The sequence below is a fragment of the Mauremys mutica genome, chromosome 4, assembly GCF_020497125.1.
Source record: "Mauremys mutica isolate MM-2020 ecotype Southern chromosome 4, ASM2049712v1, whole genome shotgun sequence".
Classification (NCBI taxonomy): domain Eukaryota; kingdom Metazoa; phylum Chordata; order Testudines; family Geoemydidae; genus Mauremys; species Mauremys mutica.
The window spans coordinates 145,683,109-145,707,079 of NC_059075.1; the positions used below are offsets into that span (position 1 = coordinate 145,683,109).

The window sequence follows — 23,971 nt, forward strand, 5'->3', positions numbered from 1 at the left end:
CGAAGAAATGCAAGGCCTGGTTGCTCGAATAAAACAACATCATGAGAGCGTTTCTTCTCAGGAGGAAGCTGCGTTAAAGATGATGAAAGGAACATGTCTGAACATGCAGGATCTTCAGGTTGGTAAACTTTTTTATTTCATACTTCTTTCTTAAGGACTGCCTGTCTTCCTTTTGGACTATTCTTGAATTCGCATGTTTGAGCAAAAAATATAGTTGTTACTCTACTGTACTATCATTTTAGATGCAGTTGTGATAAAAAAATAAATAGCTGAAATAGGCAGATCTTCCTTTAACAATTTCACCTTTAAAGTAGTACTGAGTGTCAGTGAATGCAATGAGTAATACTAAAGGAGCAGTATGATGATAATAATTAAATAACTGCACTGACATTTTATTTAGGAGAATCCACCCTCAACGTACAGGATTCTGACGACTATCCACGTTCATGATCAACATAATTTTCTATAGTTTCAGAGTTATCTGCCAATAAGGTGCCACAGGATTCTTTGCTGCTTCTGCCAATAATAGCAGCAAAGAATCCTGTGGCACCTTATAGACTAACAGACGTTTTGCAGCATGAGCTTTCGTGGGTGAATACCCACTTCTTCGGTTGCATCCGAAGAAGTGGGTATTCACCCACGAAAGCTCATGCTGCAAAACGTCTGTTAGTCTATAAGGTGCCACAGGATTCTTTGCTGCTTTTACAGAACCAGACTAACACGGCTACCCCTCTGATACCTGCCAATAATAGTGTTTCAGTCACATCATGTATGTCACATAGCCACAGTATATCACCTGTAGCAAAAAGAAAAAAAAATCCCCATCATCCAGAAACAACCATAGATAAGTCTGTGATAAGAACCAGCAGATCACAAAAACAGGTAATTGATGGAAAAAACTGCCCCGTTTGTTTATGCAACGAACTCTCCTTTCCATATGATTGAGAACCCACACTTCATTAACATGGTTTAGTCATTAAGACCAGGATACAGTCCACCCGACAGTGCAGATGTTGCAGGCAAATTGCTGGACAAAGTGTATGAAAGAGAAATTTAGCAATGTGCAAAAGGTCTAGAGGGTAAAATTGTTAACTTGAGTCTTGATAGGTGGAGCAACGTACACAATGATCCTGTTGTATGTGCTTCTGTTGTCACACAAGAAGGGAATGTCTTCCTTACAGAAACAATTGATACATCAAGACATGCACAGACAGCGGAATACTTACAAGTAGCAGCAGTAAAAGCTATAGCAAACTGAAAAAAATTTCAAATGTCTAGTATGCATCTTGGTTACAGACAATGCTCCAAATGTATGTAAGATGAGAAGAAATTATTTAGAAGAGAGTGAAGAGAATCCTAAGCTAATAACATGGTTGCATTTGATGCACCTCCTAGCCAAAAACTTCAGTGTTCCAGAAATAAAGGCTAATGTTGTTGAAATTGCAAAATACTTCCGTAACAACCACTTTGCAGCTGCTGCTCTGAAAAAAGTGGGAGGAACCAAACTAACTCTCCCACAAGACGTGCAGTGGGACTCAGTAGTGGACTGTTTTGAGCACTATATCAAGAACTGGCCTAATCTGATGAGAGTTTGTGAACAAAATAGTGAAAAAATAGATAGCCTGGTCACAGCTAAAGTTCTCAACATTGGGCTTAAGAGAAATGTTGAACACCTGCAGACTACCCTGAAGCCTATTTCTGTAGCCTTGAACAAAATGCAGGGAAATAGCTGTTTTATTGCTGATGCTGTTGAAATTTGGAAGGAACCAAGTGAGATCTTAAAAAAGAGAAATATGCAATGAAAATGTAAATTACAAGCATTTAAAAAAAAAAGAATGGGACAAGCACTATCTCCAGCTCATTTTCTTGCAAATATTCTCAATACTCAGTACCAGAGTCAAACCTTAACTGCTGAAGAAGAGGAGTTGGCCATGACATGGACATCCAGCAATCATCCCTCCATAATGCCAACTATAATAAACTTCAGAGCTAAGGGTGAACCATTCAAGAAATATACGTTTGCTGATGTTTTAAAGAAAGTCACACCAGTGAACTAATGGAAGTCACTTAAGCACTTGGATTCAGAGACTGTTGAAGTGATAATCTCACTTTTAATAGCAGTAGCTTCTTCTTCCAGTGTAGAAAGAATATTTTCTTTGTTTGGATTAATTCATTCCAAACTAAGAAATCGTTTGGGACCTGAAAAAGCAGGAAAGCTTGTTTTTCTTGTCCACATTATGAACAAACAGGAAAATGAAGGTGAAGACGACTGTTAGCTGCAGAAGCCAATATTTAAAGTTTCTCATGTTGACCTGTCTGACATAGTCGATTTAATTTTTGTTTTTTTAAAACAAACATTTCATTTAAATATTTTAGTTAAAAACAATTTTAATGAAAACAAATCTGATTTAAAAAATCTTGAAAGTTTAACTATATACTTAACTATATTCATATGCTTGTTTTGTTAAAATATTATATGTTTGCTATTGAAGAAAAAAATCCAGAATACATAACGTTGTTGTTTTACTTAAATAAAATAATTTAAATGTCTGTCTGGTGATGTTCTCCTCCTAATACAGCATGGCAAGAAAATCCTCCAAATATTAATGATTAACCTGTTGAATTAGAGATAGTTCACCTCCCACTGACTTCATAACTATTTGCTTCAATTACCTTTGGTAAATGAAATAACCAAACAATCATTCATTGTCTGATATAGCTGTAAAACTAATCTGAAAAGTTTTCAAAATAAATCACTTAAAATGTATAGTGTGTACCTTCTAAAAAATGAAACCTACATCTATCTCTGAGTTGTGAAGAATATGTATTAAGGTTATAACAACCAACAAGAATGCACTTTTAAATAGAAATCCATGATTAAATCGTGTCTTCCTGACTAGTGATTTAAATCAAATCCACTCTGCCCTTAACCTTCTCTTTGTTAAGCCAGACAGAGTGAGCTCCTTATCACTATTAGGCAGACAGCTGGCTGTGAAGGGTCTGGGGAGAAGTGTCACTTTGCAATAGAGCTAGTAAAAAATGAGGTCTCATCTAAGACAATTATTTTTGTGAAAAAATCTAATTTTTGACTACATTTTTTGTTTTTTTAAACAATTTTTTTTGGGGGGGAACCCTTCAAGTTTTTCAGTATTTTTGGAGATTTTTCATTTTGAAATAGTGGGGAAATGCTCACCTCACTGTTTTGTGTTCTCTCCCTTAAAAAAAAAAATGGGCAAAAATGTTAAAGTTAAAAACAGGAAGTAACACTTTCATTTTTAGCAATAACATTCTTCCTCTTTAAGTGAGAAAACAACACAACCCTTCGACTTCTTTGTCAGTTAGAAAAGAGAAAGTGGGAGAAAATGGAAAAGAAGCCACTTTTTTAGACTTTTCTAACTGGCAAAAGTTGCAAAGCTGAAAGGAAGTGGGGAGAAGTAGTTTGGACCACGCTTCCTTAATTGTACAAATTTTCCTATAGGAAAACCATTATCTCCCAATGGGAAGATTTCAAATGGGGATTTTTCCAATGACAATTCCCACGGGAAAGGTTTCCATTTTCCAACCAGCTCTGCTTGTGCTAATGAGGGCAACCGACAATGAGCCAACGGCAATCTCAGACAGAGAAGCCTACAGCCACCAGCAGGGAAGGAGGGCAATGCAGATGTAAGGTTTAAATCCCCACATGTTCACAGCCTGGAGCGCCACAATATTGTGTGGCCTGAGGAAAAACCCCACACAAGACAGAATCACTTTAATTTGCACTTTCTAGCCTTTCTCGCTAGTGCATGTGTCCTGCTCAGGCATGGGAATAGGCAAATTAGTCTTCCCTGGCTACTGATAGAAAGCTCTGGGACAGGATGCTATTTCTTTTTCTTTCCCTTGCCTATAAGGATACATACTCTATTTTGGAATGGGTAGGAGGCAACAGCTACCCAGCTTGAAACAGCATCTAGTAACAAGGATAAAGGGAATTTTGTGCAGCACCCACAGCTGAATGGAACATTTGTCCTAATCACTGACTGCGGAATTCTATCACCCTGAATTGTTTAGGAAAAGGAATGGACAGAACTTTACAGCTTCAAACTGGGGCATGTTGGAGCATGTGTTGGGGGCAAGAGACAGCCCCCATTTCTGAGACAGAATGAAAGGCTCGGTGAGAGATCTGCTCCTTTGCTGCCTCCGAGCTCTTATACACACATGCAAATCTACAAACAACACAACTTCACATTAATTAACCTCAATGGAAGATTGCTTGTGTGTGAGATCAGTTTTTAATGTGTCAGAAATCCCACAGCACCAGAAACATCCCAGCTGTTGACAAAGTAACAAATGCACCCTCAGAACCAGTCTTGATCTCTGCTTCCATTGTGAAGGATCACACAATGGATAGGGATAGGAATTCAAATTCTGTTCTAGGTAGAGAAGAAACATTAAAACACAAGCCAGTGAACCAGGAACCCATTAGTCTGTGTAATAAAAGCAAGCCTCTTCCCAGACAATGCATACCAATGGCCTTCCTCAGCTACTTTCCCATGACACAGTTTTACTGGGGATTTGAATACATACGGGTTCTGTGCAGCATCTCCTGCCAGGAGGAGTTAAATTCATTCATAGGGTCTGTTTTCTCCAAAATCCTGCTCATAGCTTTGAGACATGGACCCATGTCCGAGGTCCATCACTATGGAGCAGTGGGAGATAAAGGCACAGTGTCTCTGTGTGGTCTTATTTCACATGGGTTTCTTATTTACCTGGCTCTCTGTATTTTTATGGGCATTTTTTTCCATTTTAAATAGGTCTCCTCTCTCTCCTGGGCTGAGAAGCCAACACTGCACACACAGCCAAGTGTTCAGCCTCCACTAACTGAGAAAACAAGTAGCCCCATTCTTGGCATGATGCAGCCAGAGACAGCGATGGCAGAAGATCCCAGCAGCCAGACTTGACTGGAAGAGATTTCCACTGAACTTCTCAATAAACTCCAGGGAATGGCTACTGGCTTACTATGGTACTGCAAGTAACTACAGTCCCATAGGCAATTGCCTATTCTCCCTGGCAAGGGCTGACAACTTGGACAGGGGCTCTCAGATCCCAAGGCTTCATTCGGTGACATCGAGAAACCAAAAGGTGCACATGCTTCGTGGCAGAAAAATATCCTCAGCTGGTGTAAACTAGCAAAGTGTCTCCAAAAGAGCTACACTGATTTACACCAGCTGAGGATCTGGCCCCATTATTCGGTGTGCACTGATTTTTACTCTAAATATACCTATCCAATAGGTTTACAAAACAGGAGAGCAAACAACTGCTGTTAGCAACTGGAGAGAAATGAAGTTATGGATTTACAAACAGAGGGAGATGGAACTCACAACTTCCCATGAGCATAGCAGATAAACATAAGCACACCCTGTAACTACTGTGAATTTAATAGTTACTTTGTGGTTATGAGGTTTGCTTTTAACTGACAAAGTGATAACATAGGTTTGACCACTTCTCTGTAGTATTTGCCTAATTTACCTTTTTTCCTTCCTGCAACTTTTTAAAATTTAACTGTCAAACATGTTATATTTAGACGGCTATTTAAAGCAAATGAAGCTCTATGTGATATTGCTGAGAGTAACTGACAAGAGATTATCAGGCTCCAAATGGTGACTTCAAGTTGCACTGTAGAGCTGCTGATTTCAGAATCACTTGAGCCTTCCAAATAGCAGCAAGTACATGTGCTTCTGTTGATACATTATAATTTCTGAATTTAATCCTAAAATAAGCACCACTACAATGTAACCGCCCATCCTGCATTTCCGCCCCCTTAGTTAGGATATTTCCATGAAAACAGAATCTTTGTTTCTTTTATTTGCATTAGAGTCTAGAGGCCCATTGGCTAGACACTGTACAACACACTCTCAGAGTAGAATTAGCCTACTACTATTGCCTATTCCCCCATCTTAAATCACTTTCACAACCCTAAATAATTATGTTGCAAGAATGTACAAATTAACATAGTGCAGCCATTGTCTATACCAGAACATGGAGGGAGCATGTGCTATAAAACACTGAGCTAATATCTAAATAAGGTACCAGTGTATGCTAGTCTATTAGACCTGACAATTTTTAATGGAGCTTCAACAGTCCCAGTAGACTTCAAGATTACATGAGGCTTGATTAGTGACAGAAAAGTTATATTCCCTAGCGCTGTGTAAATCTGTTCAAAGGTGTTGCAGGCTGACTTGTTTATCTCCCAGCACCTGTGGTTATGTCAGCACTACGAAATGTACTGCCCTTGTGATGTTTGAATGCAAACATGGAGAATTACTGGGTGCAAGTGCACAACAGTGAAGAGAATAATGAGGACCATCCCTTCCAGGTTGTTTAAATCAACTGCCTCAACCTTGGCTTTTGGCGCACATGTAAAACTGTTGGTATATATAGTCCATTAATAAACTTGGCAGTACAGCTCATACTGGGCAGATGAGAAATTATAAGATTTTGTCATAAATTGCCAGCTTAATATCTGCAGCCATAACATGTCTCTGCTCCAAATCTGTCTTATCATTTGTGCTCAGAGTCATTTGAGATGAGGCAGAGCTAGAGAGGATCCTGGCTTCTTTATGGTGTCCATTAAAATCTCCTCTTGATACTGCCAGTGGATAGTCCCATTGTGAATGTTTCCAGCTCTGTAAAACAGGGTAGGACACTTTCCGCATGATACAATCAGTTTTTTTGTGCTGTTCCTTTTTCTATAAGCCATTTTCTATCCCTTTTTAGAGAGCTGATTCTAAATCTGGGATATTCTAAATAGAAGAGGGTGTGTGATGTATAAGGGATCTAATTTCAGAAACCTGGATGTGCCTGGGCTTTAGGTATTGTCATGCAATGTCACAGCAAAAATGTTCTTCATTTGTTAATAGCCAACCAGGAATTTATTATCCCCAGTCAACTGAATCACGTGCTTCTAGAATTAAGGCAAGTATTGTCTTGATGACAGGGTCTGGCCTAGAAACAACTGTACAGCTAGGAGTCTAATTTCTGGTAGTCTGACTAGACCCTGACCCCAGAATCAGTTTTCAATCAGCTCAATGAATCACAGTGGGGTAGGGCAGCTGGGACCCAGACAGCCTGTTGCTAAATGGTGTTGTCATAGGGGAGAGCAACAAACACAATGGCAGGTGCCAAGGTGATCTGTAAGTGCTTTATATAAAAGAATCATAGGCCTGGGGAGCGGAATGTGTCATTCATAGTTACAGAGTTAAAGAGCAGGTGCATTAATGAAACTAAGTTAAACAGCTGCTGCTGCTGCTGCAGGGTGGAGACCTACAAGAAATGGCAACTCCACACAAGGAAAGAGAAGAAAAGTGAAGGCAGAATCATCACCCAGCATCTCTTCAAAAGACAAAGAAATCAGTTTTAAAATGCATTTTCTTGGTTAAAGGGCTCATTAAACTCATTAAATGCCTCCTGATTCTGAGTATATGGAAAATGTAAAACCCAAGAAGAAACAGCACTGTCAAGCTTGGGGGTGTATCTACGTGGGGTCACACATGGTCAGTTCTGGGTCTGGTACTTTTCAATATTTTCCTTAATGACTTGGATAATGGAGTGAAGAGTATGCTTATAAAATTGGCAGATGACACCGAACTGAAAGCAGTCGCAAGCACTTTGGAGAACAGGATTAGAATTCAAAATGACCTTGACAAATTGGAGACTAGGTCTGAAATCAACAAGACAAAATTCAATAAAGTGTAAAGTACGATACTTAGAAGGAAAAGTCAAATGCACAACTACAAAATAGGGAATAACTGCCTAGTAGTATTGGTGAAAAGGACCTGGGGGTTAGAGTGGATCATAAACGGAATGAGTCAAGTAGGTGATGCAGCTGCAAAAAAAGGGGCTAATATCATTCTGGGGTGTATTAATTGGAATATCCTATGTAAGACAGAGGAGGTAATTCTCTCACTCCCCTTGGCACTGGGGAAGCCTCAGCTGGAGTACTGCATACAATTCTTGGCAAAAAGGTGGATAAATTGATACAGTCCAGAGGAGAGCAACAAAAATGACAAAAGGTTTAGAAAACCTGACTTCTGAAGAAAGGTTAAAAAGATTGGGCATGTTTAGCCTTGAGAACAGAAGGCGGAGGGGGGATCTGATAACAGTCTTCAAATATGTTAAGGGCTGTTATAAAAAGGATGGGGATCAACTGTTCTCCATGTCTACTGGAGGTAGGATATGAAGTAATGGGATTTAATCTGCAGCAAGGGAGTTTTAAATTACAGATTAGGAAGAACTTTCTAACTATAAAGGTATCAAGCTCTAGAATAGGTTCCAAGGGAGGCTGCAAAATCCTCATCACAGGAGGTTTTTAAGAACACATTAGACAAACATCAGTCAGCAATGGTCTAAGTTTACTTGGTCTTGCCCCATCACAGGGGGATGGACTCGATGATCTTCCAGCCCTACAGTTCCATGATTCTATGATCAGTGTATTTAAATGGCTTTTTGTTGTCTGAACTCTTATTTCATGGTTACCTGACCTCCCCATGCCAGCACAGGAAGGGTCCTGGCTCTCAGGAGCTCTCGGCAGGTGATAAAAGCCAGTGCAAGGTGAGGAGCTTCTAACTGTTTCAGTTTTTAATAAGTTTTTCCTTTAGTGGCTTTCAGTACAGTAGCTTTCATTTTCCACTCAGTGCCCTTTCTATACAAACCTTCCTCTGACTGCAGCATGAGGGAGTGCAGGAGAAGAGAGAGTCGAGTTTACCACCTGAATCTAAGGTGGAGGTTAAAAGTATCTGCAAGGTAAGGGTTGATGTGCAATGGCATGATTGCCAGCAGCAATTCCCCAGTCCCTGGGCAGAAGGTGTCAGGTCATTGTGCCTTTCTGTGCAGACGCTGCTTTTGCCTCCAGTTCTAATATTAAAGGCCTGCTGGAATTTCATGGGCTTGTGGATTCGGAAGAGGCTGAACAGGACTTTTTAAAGTGCTGACTCAGGATATGGTGCCTGACCCAAAACACACATCTAGGTGGCACTGAAAATGGTCTGAGCACAGGAGTAGACAGCTGCAGTTCATATGGTGTCATGCTGCTGGGCTGCTCTTGTTTGCGTGGGCACCCACCACTATGGAGAAAAGCTGCTAATATCCTTCTGCTGCAGACATGACTTCATATCCTAAAGCATGCACTGTCTCGTTATAGCCACTCAAAGCTAGCAGGATCATTCAGCCTCCTCAGTGACCTGAAAGGAGAGCCCCAGCCTTCACTGTATTTCCAACCACAGCCACTCTAGCCCCCACAAATGATCAGATTATATAACTGGGGTGGAGAAAGTACAACGTAATAAAGTGGTGAAGAACTTGTAATGTGAAGGGAGTGCTGCGGTTCTGAGCCGAGTGTGCTGCAGGGAGCTATCATCCAGGCTGATTCATTCACACAGATTAGTTTTCCTAGTACATTTCAAGGCAACATGGACTGGCTACATTCAGTTTATATTTTACTGTAACTGACAATGCTGTGGTTTAATATTTTACTTGCTAGGAGAGATACAGTGAGTGCCCTTCAGCCGAACACAGACCTTCCCCTTCGGCCCAGCGAATGCTGGAGGAAAGGGCTGGGTCTTGAACTGTTCCATAAACACCAACAGACTCATGTTCTAACAGACAAGTGGAGAAGTGACGTCCAGAGCCTAGGAGAAGGCTCTGTTCCCAGCCCCCACCTGGGAAAGTCTAGGACCCGTGAAGCTGAACACCCCAACTGCCCCAGGGAAGAGAGATTCCTCGGAGCGCCACACAGGGAATTCTAACTTGACTCTGCGGGCGGATGAGAAGGCTGGTCTGGGAGCCCTTGGGCTGGAGTGTCACATATTGTAGCTTTAACTTCCTGCTATAGAAGCTTCCCCATGTCAGTTCTCACGTCACAAACCTAACGTCCTGTTTGACAGGATCATATTGTCTTCATTTTGGGCTTTAACATTTTAAACTTAAAAGCAGCAGCCCCACAGGTAACATCCCTACCAGCATGAGAAGTTGATTCAGGAGTGGGAAATTACCAAACAGAGACACTGAAATGCACCCAACTAAAATCTTGGGTTCACCTAGGTGTCACTATCCCCTTTAGAGGGTGGCACATGAACCAGGCTCGCTTTCCTTCCCCAAAAAAGCAAGCCACTTAATTTCAGATTTCTTGGCATGATAGTCTCAGGAAAGAAACAATCAAAAGGAGTTCCCTCTTCCTGCAGATCTTTGTTCCCTCCGACCAGTGCAGACAACACAAACGAGATGTGTCTGCATAGTAGCAGCCCAGCATTGTAACCATATCCCAGAAAGAAGATAATTAAAGGAAAGAGACTTTGAAGATTCATCATGAAATCTAATGGAAAAAAAAATCACTGTCTGAGAGCATAGTCACAGCTGGAGCAAATGCTGCCATTATATCTCACTGCTTACAGCAGAGACATAAAACGTGCTGTTAAATGGTGTAAAACAGAGGCACTGGCATGTCTGCTATCAGGTGTGAGAGCCTCAAGCAGTTTAGGCAGTGTGTGCAGTTCGCTAAGGCTTAGGATGGCTGCCTCCTCTTGCTCTGTGTATACATTTATAAACAGTTGGAACCTTAACCTCAATTTCAGCATGTATCATAGACTATCAGGGTTGGAAGGGTCCTGTGAGAGACTGCAGGGGGGTCAAAGGATTTGATTACTATGGTGCTAAAATATACCCTTCCTGCCAATCCTGCTCTTGTGAACTGTAATGAGGAACCTGAACCACCAACAAAAAGCCAAACCAGAGAGGGCCCTGAGCCTCTGACACAGAAATCTGCCTATGTCAAAATTGCCAGTCCGTCTGCAACCAAGAGGAATATTTCAGTGACTGGAAAAGTTGGCTGGATTGCTTAGGAAGTGCAGCCAGAACTAAATCCAGGGGGAAAAGAAGATGACTGATTGCTGGTGAGGGACAAGGCTATTGGGGTGGTTCATGCCAACCAAATGGAAAATACAGGGGTATAAATTATCAATCATGTTAAAGTAAAAAATATTTCAGATGCAGGAAAACCCCCCACCATAAGTAAGTGTGAGAGGGAAACCAGTTTAAACCAGGTACCATACGGACAGAATGTCTCCCCCTCGGGAGCCAGTCTGAATGGCCTTAGAACCCCCACAGGCACAGTCCATTCGGCCTGTTAACTACATTCCATCTGCCCGGTTTTAACCACGTCCTTCAATCCATGCTCCTCCAGAAGGAGATTACGGCCAGTGCCCTAAAACTAAGCGTAACACTCCCCCTGCATAACCCTTCTCTTCTGTGGCAGATATCTCCTCAGAGAACAAGCCTCACGCAGCCAAGTTTAGCATGAATCCCATGACCGAGTGCATGAGCTGGTCTACACCCCATTTTTGTACTTCTATAAACTGGTTTGGAAATGGTTGGAAGCAGGGTAGCTCCCTAGTGTGGATGCAGTTATACAAGTGTAAAGTCCTTATGTCAATATAGTTCATTTTGAAGCACCTTTATGCCAGTATGACTGTCCACACTAGCGAGTTGCACCGCTTTAGCCATCTCTCTTTCTAAACTGATATAGTTTGAATGGTACAAAAAAAGGAGTGTAGAACAGTCCTATGCTGATCAGACTGGGGTCCCCAGGAGCCCTCCCAGGATGTCCCACAGCAGATGTTATACTCACTGCTCTAATGGTTTCCTCTTGGTCGTCTATCCTTTTCAGTAGAATAGATTGTTTTCTCTTCCTGGTTCTCTAGAGTCTCCCCTATGTCAAGTGTGCATAGTGCTAAGCCGTTCCTTGCTGCTCACCTTTCCCAGCCACATGGAGCATCCCAAAAGGACAGAATGATGCAAAAGCTACCTCCAACATAGCTACAAAGCAGACTCTGAAAGCAGCTCTAATGCAGGCCCCAGCACTGCCTCTGAGCGGATATGATTACACATGAGGATCTGGATCCTCAGGCTTGGAGAAAGTGGCTGCAGAGCTGCCATTATAAACAGGCTAGAGGAAAGATTTTTAATATAACCAAACATATTTATATCTCCCTGTCACACTGATGACAGCAGTGCCCTTGAGCGGCAGCCCCTTCCATAGGACAAACACACTCTGCACTAGGACTCGGTGCTGTAAAATCCTGGCTGTCAGCACGAAGGGGCCAGTTTGTCTGGAACAGAAGATACATACACAGCTCCTGTGCACTGCCTGGAAAAATGAGACTCCTGGAATCTCTCTGAAGAGGCCCCAGTGGACAAAAAGGGAGGGGTGACTCATACCTGACACTTATGAGAGTCAAGTGCTTGGGGCACCTCAGCAATGGGTGAGGTTCAAGCACCTGAACAGAACAACCTGATGCACAGAGAAACACTAACTCTCTTCCTCTCTCTTCATGATGTAGAAGGTGCTAACATCTTTGCTAATAGCGCAGGCCTGCCAGATTGCCCAAAGGCCACAGTACTATTCTGCTGGGATTTGACTGGACACTGAGTAGTCAACAATGTAGGTTCAAAGGGTTTCCCAGTACATTTCTGTCCTGTTCCTCAGCTTCCCCTCTTAGCAGATAGGTTCTGCATTGTAAGGGTTCTACAGATACCCAGACAAAGAATTCCTGATGTCTGATTTGTGTTCATGTATCCTTTTATGTAGAGACTGTCCGGTTTGGTCAATGTACATGGCAGAGGGGCATTACTGGCACATGATGGCATATATCACATTAGTAGATGTGCAGGTGAATGAGCCTCTCCTATCTTGCTCTACTTACCTACATGCCTCCAGCTTCCATCCAGGACATGATCCATTGTCTACAGCCAAGCCCTAAGATACAACCACATTTGCTCCAATCCCTCAGACAGAGACAAACACCTACAAGATCTCCATCAAGCGTTCTTAAAACTACAATACTCACCTGGCGAAGTGAGGAAACAGACTGACAGAGTGAGACAAGTATCCAGAAATCACCTACTACAGGACAAGCCCAACAAAGAAAATAACAGAACACCACTGGCCATCACATACAACCCCCAGCTAAAACCTCTTCAGCGCATCATCAACAATCTACATCCTACCCTAGAAAATGATCCCTCACTCTCACAGACCTTGGGAGACAGGCCAGTCCTCGCTTACAGACAGCCCCCCAACCTGAAGCAAATACTCACCAGCAACTACACACCACACCACAGAAACACTAATCCAGGAACCAATCCCTGTAACAAACCCGTTGCTTTCTCTGTCCCCATATCTACTCTAGCGACACCATCAGAGGACCCAACCACACCATCAGAGGCTCATTAACCTGCACATCTACTAATGTGATATATGCGATCATGTGCCAGCAATGCCTCTCTGCCATGTACATTGACCAAACCAGACAGTCTCTACGTAAAAGGATTCATGAACACAAATCAGACATCAGGAATGATAACATACAAAAGCCAATAGGAGAACACTTCAATCTCCCTGGACACTCAGTAACAGATCTGAAAGTAGCCATACTTCAACAAAAAAACTTGAACACTATCAGTTTGGGCTTGAATAGGGACTGGGAGTGGCTGGCACACTACAAAGGCAATTTTCCCTCTCTTAGTATTGACACTTCCTCATCAATTATTGGGAGTGGACCATATCCACCCTGACTAAATTGGCCTTCAACATTGGTTCTCCACTTGTAAGGTAACTCCCTTCTCTTCATGTGTCAATATATATTTATGCCTGCATCTGTAATTTTCACTCCATGCATCTGAAGAAGTGGGTTTTTAACCCACGGAAGCTTATGCCCAAATAAATCTGTTAGTCTTTCAGGTGCCATCAGATTCCTCGTTGTTTTTGTGGATACAGACTAACATGGCTACCCCTCTGATATTAAGAGGTTGTGAACATCACTGCATCACTGAGTGACCAGGGATATATCACATGCTGTTTGTCAGGGTCTAACCATCTATCCATTTCATACTGGCTATAAATGAACCAGCAGTAATTGATTGTGATGAACAGAATAACTTTGTGTCTACTCAGGTCTCTTAGGCCATTCGGAAACACATGGGGAGGGGAAGACCTCCAGGACATGGTGTGGGCAATTCACCAGGTATCATTTCACAACAGGCTCAGAATGATGTCCCAGCATGCTGCTAAGAGTATGCTCTTTTGTAGGAGAGATCAATTCATTAAGAATCCTGTGGGACATTTGGCAGTGAAGGGATGTTGACCTGGTGTCCTGGCCAAATTCCAATCTGAATAATTGCATTCTGCCTCCTTAAATGTCCACTTCAGTTTTACGGGACATAGTATTCCTCCCTTCCTGTTTCTAAACTATTGCATAGTGAGCTGTGAGCCTCTGGCTGCATTGTTTAAGACAGAATTGCTGTGGATCAGGACTGAGATGAATGGGGCCCAGGACTGGAGTAGCAAGAGTTCTACAGGCCAGGATGTATGTGCATTAGGAGAGTTGAGCAAGTGAAGTTTGCAAGATGCCAGGCTGTTGGCAAAACCTTGAGGCTCTCACTTGTAGGAGGCACTATGGTCAAATAACTTCTAAATTACAGATACGGTGTCATTTGACCCACCAAGAGACTGGGGTTTGGGTCAATTCTTAACTGTACAATGGACATTTAACGGTAACTGGAGAAAGGGTTAAACTTGGACTAAGATTCCAGGATAGAAATAACTGGTGCTGTGCACTGCCTCTGGGTCAGCTTTCACTTCTGGCAGGCATTCAACTCCTCCAGTGATTCATATTTAATACTCTTACACTAGCAGCCAGGATTTTCTCTCTCGCTCTCTCTCTGGAGCTCCCCAGCTGCTGCTCTGCACTTGGCATTGGACAAGGATGAAATGACTGTGATAATCAGATTGCATTGAATGAACCCACTTAAAGCTTAAAATAGACTGAATCTGACTTCTCCTAATGTGACCAGAGAGGAGAGGGGAAACAAACCAAAGGCATGGGAGGTGTCTCACAATTGGCAATGGATGGATGAAGAAATGGGAAGTATGAAACCACAGGCAACCAATGCACAATAACCAATCAGGCACATAATATACATGTAACATCTGGACCCCCCAGAACACCCCAACAGCGCCTGAAAAGCACATCTGGAACTCTGGAAAAATTACATTTTTAAATTTACATAAGACCAAGTAAAGTGCCCTAGGGCTGAGGAGCTGGGCTAGTCACTGCTCAGGTTGGGGGAACAATTCTGGAGGTGACGACAGTGCAATTCTACTTTTCAATCAGGGCAGGATTTGTTCCAATTCCACTGAGACAACATTGGGGGCCTTTGTGTGCAGGGGCAAGAAGAAGCGATGAGCAGTAAGTCCTCCCATTGTGCTTGGAGCTGTACCAGAAATAGGCAGAAATGATCCTGTTGCAATCTCATGGAAACATGTTCTTGCCACTGCTTCTCATGTGGCAGGATATGGATCACTCCAATTTCACCAAGCTGCTGGCTAGCACCGGAAAGGAAAGGCCTCAAAGGGTGCTGTGGTGGGCAGACCCGAATGAGTGCGCAATCCTTCCCAGTTTCTGTTTCATAAGCACCAGCATTACAGAAAAATTCAACCATGAAATCATATTTAGGAATTAATTCAGGTCTGCAAAAGTTGTTGCCAAGGAGAGAACTGAGAGAGGCTGTCACTTAATGTGGCATGGAAGGGCAGGACACAAGGTTCGTGCCATTCACTTGTCAGACCTTTTAAGCACCATTTTTGCACGTGTTGTGTAGAGTAGTGTTTGGGATCGTACCTGCTGGTGAAACTGCAGTTGGAGATACAGCCAAAGTCTAAGCCCCTTAACTTACCCATGTAGAAGTACTCTGGGGATTTCTCCTCCGAAGTTAAGTCTCCCAGGACCCCACCAAATCGCAGCCATAGTCCAAAGGCAATGACAGCCAACCCTGCCAGCTGGAAAGCAAACAGACCAGTTAATAACTGAACGGCAAAGGGCTGGAAAGAGCTGGAGCATGCCAAAGAGTTGCAACGGGTGACTCCTTGTGCTTCCTGGAAACTCCAAAACTGCAGGATTATAAAGTCGCAGAACTCAGCAGGCCCCTCCCAATATTGGATACCAATGAATTTCTGTTACAGAACAACTGGCCTTATCCTCTCCTCCGGCTCTTTAACACCACAGTGCTTTTCAACCCGTTAATGACTTTCAAACGTTATAAAGAACCAACCTCACCCATTCATCAAAATGGCCCCAAACAGCCTTGTAGGTTCCGAGTGCCACACAAAATGATAAGGCCCAAACAGAGGCATAGGGGAAGGGTGCCAGTGCTCAGGCTGCCACAAGTAGTTCCCGCAAGTCCAAACAGGCAGAATTTTGGAGAATTCGCCCAATGTGCTGTTATTTGGGTGTATCCTGGTGGTGCACAAACACCGATTGGAAAGTTCCCTAATGGGAAAATCTCATTTTCCTCTCTTCTGTCTTCATTCTCTCCTAGCCCCACAGCCTCTCCCCATTCCGCTCCTGGCCACCACAGTTACCCAACTAGGGTAATTTGAAGGCAGGCCAACCCAGCTTACTCTAAGCCCAGAACATAAGTCTGAGGTCTATGGAATTGGTGCATGCCCAAGGGCTGAGATGGTGGTGCCAGCCCACGCTGGCTTCGTACAGAGCTAGTGGGAGAGGCATAACTTCACTGACTGTTTTTCAACCAAAACCTTGTGGCCGTTGTGAAGCTGAATAAACAGACATTAGAGCCGGGCGAGTCCCCTGCCAGTGCATCACTGGCCCTGCTGTATGGTCAGGAAGAACATGGATGCAATGGGCCCAGCCTGTGGCTGCTCTGAATCTCTGAGGAAGATGAGGCCAGGGCACACACTCCTCCCCCACCTCAGTTATCAACGACAGTCTCTCTGTTTCAGAAGGTCCAGCTGCCAAACAGCATTGTCCACACGAGACATGCCAGATTCTGATTAGGGGCACGTTCAAACCAGGAAAAAAAGATTCAGAAGAAGGATCCTACTTCACTGGGGGGGAATGTGCTGAAGCTCAGCAGGGCTAGGCCTGATCAGCCCTTGGAGGGGAGGCCACCAAGGACAACCCTAGTGCTGCAGGGAGTAATAGTGGCCTTTTAGTACAGGACAGTCTTCACTACTGAACCGAGAGCCCCAGCAGGGAGTTCGGGGCACTGTCCCAATGAGGGACACTCTGCATGTCTAGCAAAGAAGGTATCAGTTTTTTCAAACATCAAGAAGAATCCCATTTGATACAAATACAAACCCAGTGCAATGGGATGTCAGCTCAGGAGAAATGTTTAGATAATGGGCCCAGTTCTGCAAAGTGCTAAGACTCTTCTGGGAGCTGAGGAGTCCCCCAGCTCCCACTAATGTTATTGGGGCAGAGGTGTTCAGCACTTTGCAGGATCAGACCCAATCCTCCCCTAGAGGAATTGAGTGCAGAGCATTTAAGTGCACTGTCAATGCAGAAATGGCCAATTTCCTGGTGCTCCGCAAAGGACACTCCGATGGCAAAAATACCTTCCAGGTTATCTGTCTGAAACTGTCACATCAGCATGGATCAAATCCAGACACTTCAAAGAGGACCCATGAAAACCATAGACATCAGCCTGGCTGTTAAGGGAAATTCTGCCAGGGCTCCACCAATGTGGGGACAGGAGGCTGCTTCAGAATGACCCTGCAAACCAGAGCTCAGGGCCAATACCAACAGACTTCATCCCACAAAGCTAATTTAAGTAAAGATGAAGCCAACACAGAACAGAACAGACGCTGTTGACAAAGTCCAGAGCCAAAATCTGTAGCCGCTGCCCAACCTGGAGGAGGGTGAGGGAGCCCACTGCTTCATCACATCTTTGGCATCTAACTGACAGTAGATGCCAAAAATGGGTCTGTCTGGGTCTCTCTCACCCTACTGGGCACCTGTTCAGCACTGGTGCTAGTGAATTCAGCACAGACTGGAAGCAGCACTTGAGGGGATGGGCTGAAAGTGAGCAACAGGGCAAGAAAGTGAACTGTTGGACTGGCTCTGGGGCCTGGCTTAACTCTACCCACACAGTGACATAGCCTTCCCTAGGCAAATGGACTGGAGTGAACTTCATCATTGTACACAAGCCAAGCGTCCCCCAGTGCCCCGATCATACTGCTAGAGACTGCTGAGCCAGACTCATGGGCTAGCCTTAGGATTATTAGGGTCACCAGTAGGAGTTATTGGGAAATTCAGGTTTACTTGGGCTACATGTGCCCTTCTAGGTTCAGACAAGTTTTCTGAGCTGTGTGCACGTAAAGCAACTTCCCAGCCAATCAGAAACAGAGAGACTGAAACCTGTCTTCTTTCTCAATACATTAAACAAGACACGATATGTGATTTCATGGAAATAATGGCTAACACAAAGCTTTGTACTGTTGGATTCACAGCTGCGGCTGAGTAACAGCACTCCCAGTGCACTGTGCACATTGGCACTGTACGCATTGGAACTGTGGCACTTAAACAAAAAAGGAGCTGAGTTCAGATTAACCTTATTCAAAACCTGCAAGGTAAAGGGGAAAATACCCCACCTACATTTGCCTAAAAGAAAAGGCTGAAACTGTAAGGTAGAAGGTCTATTTTGCAGCTTCTGACAGAGTATGCAAAAGAAGGGGGAAAGAGTGAAAAGCTATTTAAAAAGTATTTATGTCCTTTAAAATAATTCTATTAAGATGTTAATGTATTGCCCTGGAAATGAGTGTTTTTGGTGTTATTTATGCCATGAATTAGGCCTGCTAGACTTTCAGTAGTTAACCATACTTCAGGAAAACTGCAGAGTATGAAACTGCAAATGACATACATGGTAGAATTGTCTCTATGGAATCAACTTTTCCTAAATGACCCATAGCTGGCTGAAGGAACCCCAGACTTGCCTAGGAAACATTCATCCAGACAGGCTGGGTTGCATGTCTTTCATTGAGTGCGACTATAAAGGCTCTTAACTGAGAAGCAATTTCAACAGGACAGCTACTATAGGCAAACACAGATATTCCCTTTAAGCGTGCCTGCCAGCCAAAGCTCTATCATTTAGTTGCCAGTGTGGCTCCATCAGTCACAACAGATTTCTTCTTTCCTTCCTTTATGGGAAACCTCACCGAAGGGGAACTGTTAGGTGTGAGACGGAAATACAGTGATGGCAAGACTGCCCCCCAAAAGTAATACTATGAAAGAAAATGCCTTTATTATCCTTTAGTTGTTTAACAAGCTTGGGTTCTATAGTCTGCACCCTTCTGACCATATTTAGTCTGAATCGCCCTGCTCAGGATACAAAGCAGCGATCAGAGCAAGTCTGTGTTTCCAGAAGGCTTTTAAGCAGCATCAGAGGAGAAGGTACAATGATACATACCGATCAGCTGACTAACAGGTTACAGCCCTTCTGTCAGAATAACCTAGGAGGGGTTATTTACAACATAAGTTCATGGGGAAAATTACAAGTATTCTGAATCCAAAGTATTGTATATACATTTTCTACTAGGTACTGATGGAAGTAGCTCTGGGCAAGCCCCACTGAACTGCTAAAGAGGCAGAAGGCTGTTTGAATGAGATCAAATATTTTCTGTACTGACAATGGCATGTTTCATATTGGATAGAACTTCAGTCACAAGAAAGCTCTGCAGACTTGGAGAGTTAGCAGTAGGAGAGAAGATAGAGAATTGTGTCTATTTAGCATTCTCTCCCCCAGCGTACAGAGGCAGGGAGCTATGAATGGGTTTTAGATAGGGTCAGTGTTACAATATCACATACATTCTCAGCAGAAAGTAACATTGGTTTAATTATTCAAAGTGCAATTGAAGTGTCCTGTGTCCGAGGTTCCCAAACTTGGGTCCACAGAGAGCTGCCTGGTGACCAGGTGGTGGTTCTCCTTCTTGTTTCCAGCTGAGAAACATAGTGGATGTGAGGAGAGATGAAATGCGGAGCTGGAGCAGCCTCTGTGACTAACTTTTTTTTTTTTTTTTTTAAGTCGACAAACACTTCTCACATTAAAGGCTACAAATATACAACGGCTTCCTAAAATCACTTCTCTAGGTACCCAATGGCCCTGCCCAGTTGTACTGAACACTTTTACAACATGCAGGTCATGCTAATGGTATAATTATAGGAAATCATCTGCCTACAAGAGACAGAAATTGCTGATGGCAAAGAAATCCTTTTATATTATCACTAATCAAACTGGAAAATAAATATTACCTCCGGCAATTTTATCCAGAGCAGCTCTCCCTGAGAGCTTGGATATCTGGCAAAGAGCTGTAACTACACTGTTGATAACAACTAGGGATGTAAAATGTTAACATTAGTCTTACCGGTTAATGCACCTTAACCGTTAACCCCCAGGCCGGCTGGTTGGCCCCAGCAACCCCGCACCAGACGGAGCGGTCCCAGCCCCAGCAACCGGATCAGCCCCAGCAACCGGCACTTTGATTGGTTAACCATTTAAACAAAATATTTTTAATTGTTTAAACGATTAACTTTTTAAACGGTATTTACATCCCTAATAACACCACCATTAAACCCTGCTGTATCGTTTTGCAATTATGGGAGCTGAGGTCCTGTGTGTATAGCCAACATCTCCAGAGGCTGTCAGAAGTTGTTAAGCCATGGTGTTGGTTAGCAGACTTTGATTCCTCTCCCTGCTTTCCAGCAGTGGAAAATCTAAGCCATCTTGTGTTTGTAGATATCAAAGCAATCCTAGCGCTAACCAACATTATAACTTCCTTCTGCTCAAGTGGCAGCTCCAAGGAGGATTAGCACAGAGAAAGGAAATGGGCTACTGGCTCCCTGCACAGCCAACACGCGAGGATGTGCCTAGGATAAGTGACAGGTGCAGCCCCCAAGCTGGGCAGCACCTGGGCACTGGGGGAGTGAGTGAGAGGTGTGGTCCCGGGCTGCTGGACACTGGGGCAATGAGCAACAGGTGTGATTCCGGCTGAGAGGTCCAAGAGAATAAAAATGGGAAGGGGTGCCCAGGGAAAGGGCCTTTCAACCTAATACTATCGCTAATGGCTGTATTATTACAGAGTGTCCTTTAGCTCGTATTCAACTAGACATCATCAGAACTGGCCCTGTCGTTAAAACTATGATAGATACTTCACTGTGCGTCTTAAATTGTGCACTGGCACCCTGCACAAACCCCCGCTAAGAAAATTACATTACAGGCAAAAACTAGGCTGATGCAATAAGGATAAGATATTAAACACACTAAAGGCAGGGATTCAAAGTGATGGCTCCCTCAGCAACAATAATTAAGCCCCCTTGCAGCTAAAGTACATTTGTGGGAACCAACTCCTTGTATTTCCTGACTTCTGTGCAAATAAAACCTCAGCCTTGGAAGCTGCACTAACAGCAAGCCTTAACATGCATTGTCACGTTGCACGTTTGCTTCGGAGTCCCACTCCATGACCTCTAGAGGACTGACATCCAGAAAGACTCCAAACAACTGTGCTCCTTACACTGCCATCTCAAAGACAGGGGAACTCTTGCCACGCCTGGTGTATGCAAAGACTCTGGAGGACCCTGTACATACCTAGGCTGAAAAGACCACTCCAGTGACTGACAACAATCTGTTGCTAAACAGAAGGTCTTATTAATACATGAGGAGCAGAATTTTATTAGTATGTTTGGCAGTACCTTGGGGTACTTTAAGTCTCTTGCAATGTTTGACTGTATGTGGAAAACTGCCCTGCCTTTTCTGGTAGGCAAATGACATACCACTCACTGGTACATGAGGGATGCTGTTTTCACCCGTTTGTAACTTCTTTATCTGTTTTTAACTGTTTTTGTTTTTTTTGCAGACTTAGCAAACCCACACCCCTCTCTATCTAATCTAGGTATCTATTGCATCTCTAGAACATCTGCACTTGTGCCATGTGAGTGCACAGGATGACATAGAATGCAACTTTTATCCAAACCGGCTTTGAGTTATCCAGGCAGAGAAAGGCATGAGTAGGATTTTATTTTTAAAAGAGCAGAAATCTCCCTCACTCCATTCCAAAATACTTGCATAATAATTTTAAAAGAACCACTGAAAAGAAAAATGAGAAAATTCAGCCCAAAAGATAATTTTGCTAGAAACTTACAAGCCACTGAATAAAGCACTTAAAAAGCCAGTGATGTTTAAAGTACACACAAGTGCTAAGGAAACATATTCTTCTTCTATAACTTTAGATGAACCATCTGATGTTTTGATTACTATCGGAAGTGACCAAAACTCACTGGCAGCATATGGTGTGAACTGAGTGTGCATCTGAAGAGCATCAGGTCGCTCTCATGCAGATGTGCTGAGACCACTGCCTGTCATACTGACCAATACTGTCTCACTGTTTCCTTTTATTCACATCTATCTGTATCCACCTGTTGTCTCCTGTCTTTTACTTAGGCAGTAAGCTCCTTGGGGCAGGGACCTTTTTCTGTTCTGTGTTTGTAAGCACCTAGCTCGATGGGGTCCTGGTCCATGCCAGGGGCTCCTGGGCACTGCCCTGGCACACATTATTATTTATTCTTTGTGCTGCGTGATGGGGAGATGGAATGAAGCACAGATACTAGTCTCACCATCTAATGCATTACTGGAAGGCACTCACATACTATGGTGATGAGGGCACTAAAAAGTACCTATATGAAACGGAATGTATGTGTGGGAAGCCCACTTACTTTCATTGATAATACACGGAACGTGTTTGTGTGTGCATGTAGATAGGTCCCTGAATGCCTAGTCACCCCCTAGTGAGCAAACATGTAGGTATGTACACATATCTGTACACTGAAGGAGCCTGCTCATAGCTGGGCCTCCTAATTTTGAGCAGGCCCCGAGAATACAGACTGTGCTATGCTTTCCTTCCAGTGGCCATTAGAGGGTCTCAAGTTTTGAGGGCTGGCGCAACATCATCCCATATCAGTATGGTGCTGCAATGGATGATGTTTCATCACCATATCAGGATGTTGTTCAGTGAACTGACCACACTGCGATGGAAAGCATTTGTCTCATAAGGTGAACTTGTAAAAGCAGCAGATGACAGGTTCATAGGCTCAGGTCACGAGAGCTTGGCGCTGGAATGCCTGTGATGTCTTGGCTTGTGGATTTACTGTTTGAGTGTGAGGAACTGGGCACCTCTGAAAGTTAACTATGTCCATTTTATATTTTTAAAGAAAGATGCTGTCTCAGCTGAGTTCTGCCTCTCTTTGTATCAAGAATTTTTTTTTCCGTGATGAGGCGTTTTCTAACGTTTATAAAAAACAAAACAACAACAACAAAAAAGAAGAAGCCCAGAGCACTGGATAGGCAAACTGTATTTTAAAAGTTAAATTTGAAATAATACATAAACTATATAACTTTCTTTTGATGTATATGTGCGCTGCCCAGAAGTTTGCTTCCCACAATGTTAGAGCAAAGTCACTGTGCTGAAACAAACATATCCTGTGACTGTTGCAACTGGGTGAGATACTTATCCTTCTTTCCTGTCTTGGTTATGTGTAAAACCAGAATATCTCCTATTACCACATCACCAAGACAAGGTGTATCAGCTGGAAGGCCACAGGTCCACACTCTCACAGTCTAACATGGAGGCTTAATAAAGCTCCACATGAGAACTACACTGGACAAAACATCCAAATAAGCAATTTTACATGATTGTGGAAATATTTCCATATTTAGAGCCATGGTTTCCAACAATGGATGGTTTTGTTTCCCTCTCGATTCATGATTATCAGCACTGCCCAAGCCCAGATACCAGCACAGTACTGGGAAAATACCAATTTCCAGAACAATGCCAAGGAATAAACAGCTTCTATGATTTTTGTTAAACCAATATGTACAGTAACTCCTCACTTAAAGTCGTCCCGGTTAATGTTGTTTCATTGTTAAGGGGCTGATCAATTAGGAAACGTGCTTGTTTAAGGTTGTGCAATGCTCCCTTATAATGTCTCAGCCACCTGCTTTGTCCACTGCTTGCAGGAAGAGCAGCCCTTTGCATCTAGCTGGTGGGGGCTTGGAACCCAGGGCCACCTGGGGGGGGGCAAGTGGGGCAATT

The 23,971-nt window shown here is 43.3% G+C and overlaps 1 protein-coding gene across 2 annotated transcripts in view; it reads right to left on the reverse strand.

Annotated features, from left to right (window-relative positions):
* The window catches only part of TSPAN2 (tetraspanin 2), a 48,665-nt gene that overhangs the window by 22,323 nt on the left and 2,371 nt on the right, over nucleotides 1–23,971 (reverse strand). For both annotated transcript variants that reach the window (XM_045014006.1, XR_006578913.1), the window contains exon 2: nucleotides 15,766–15,868. In XM_045014006.1, the coding sequence (XP_044869941.1) occupies nucleotides 15,766–15,868 (103 nt within the window). The remainder of the gene's footprint in view (nucleotides 1–15,765; nucleotides 15,869–23,971) is intronic.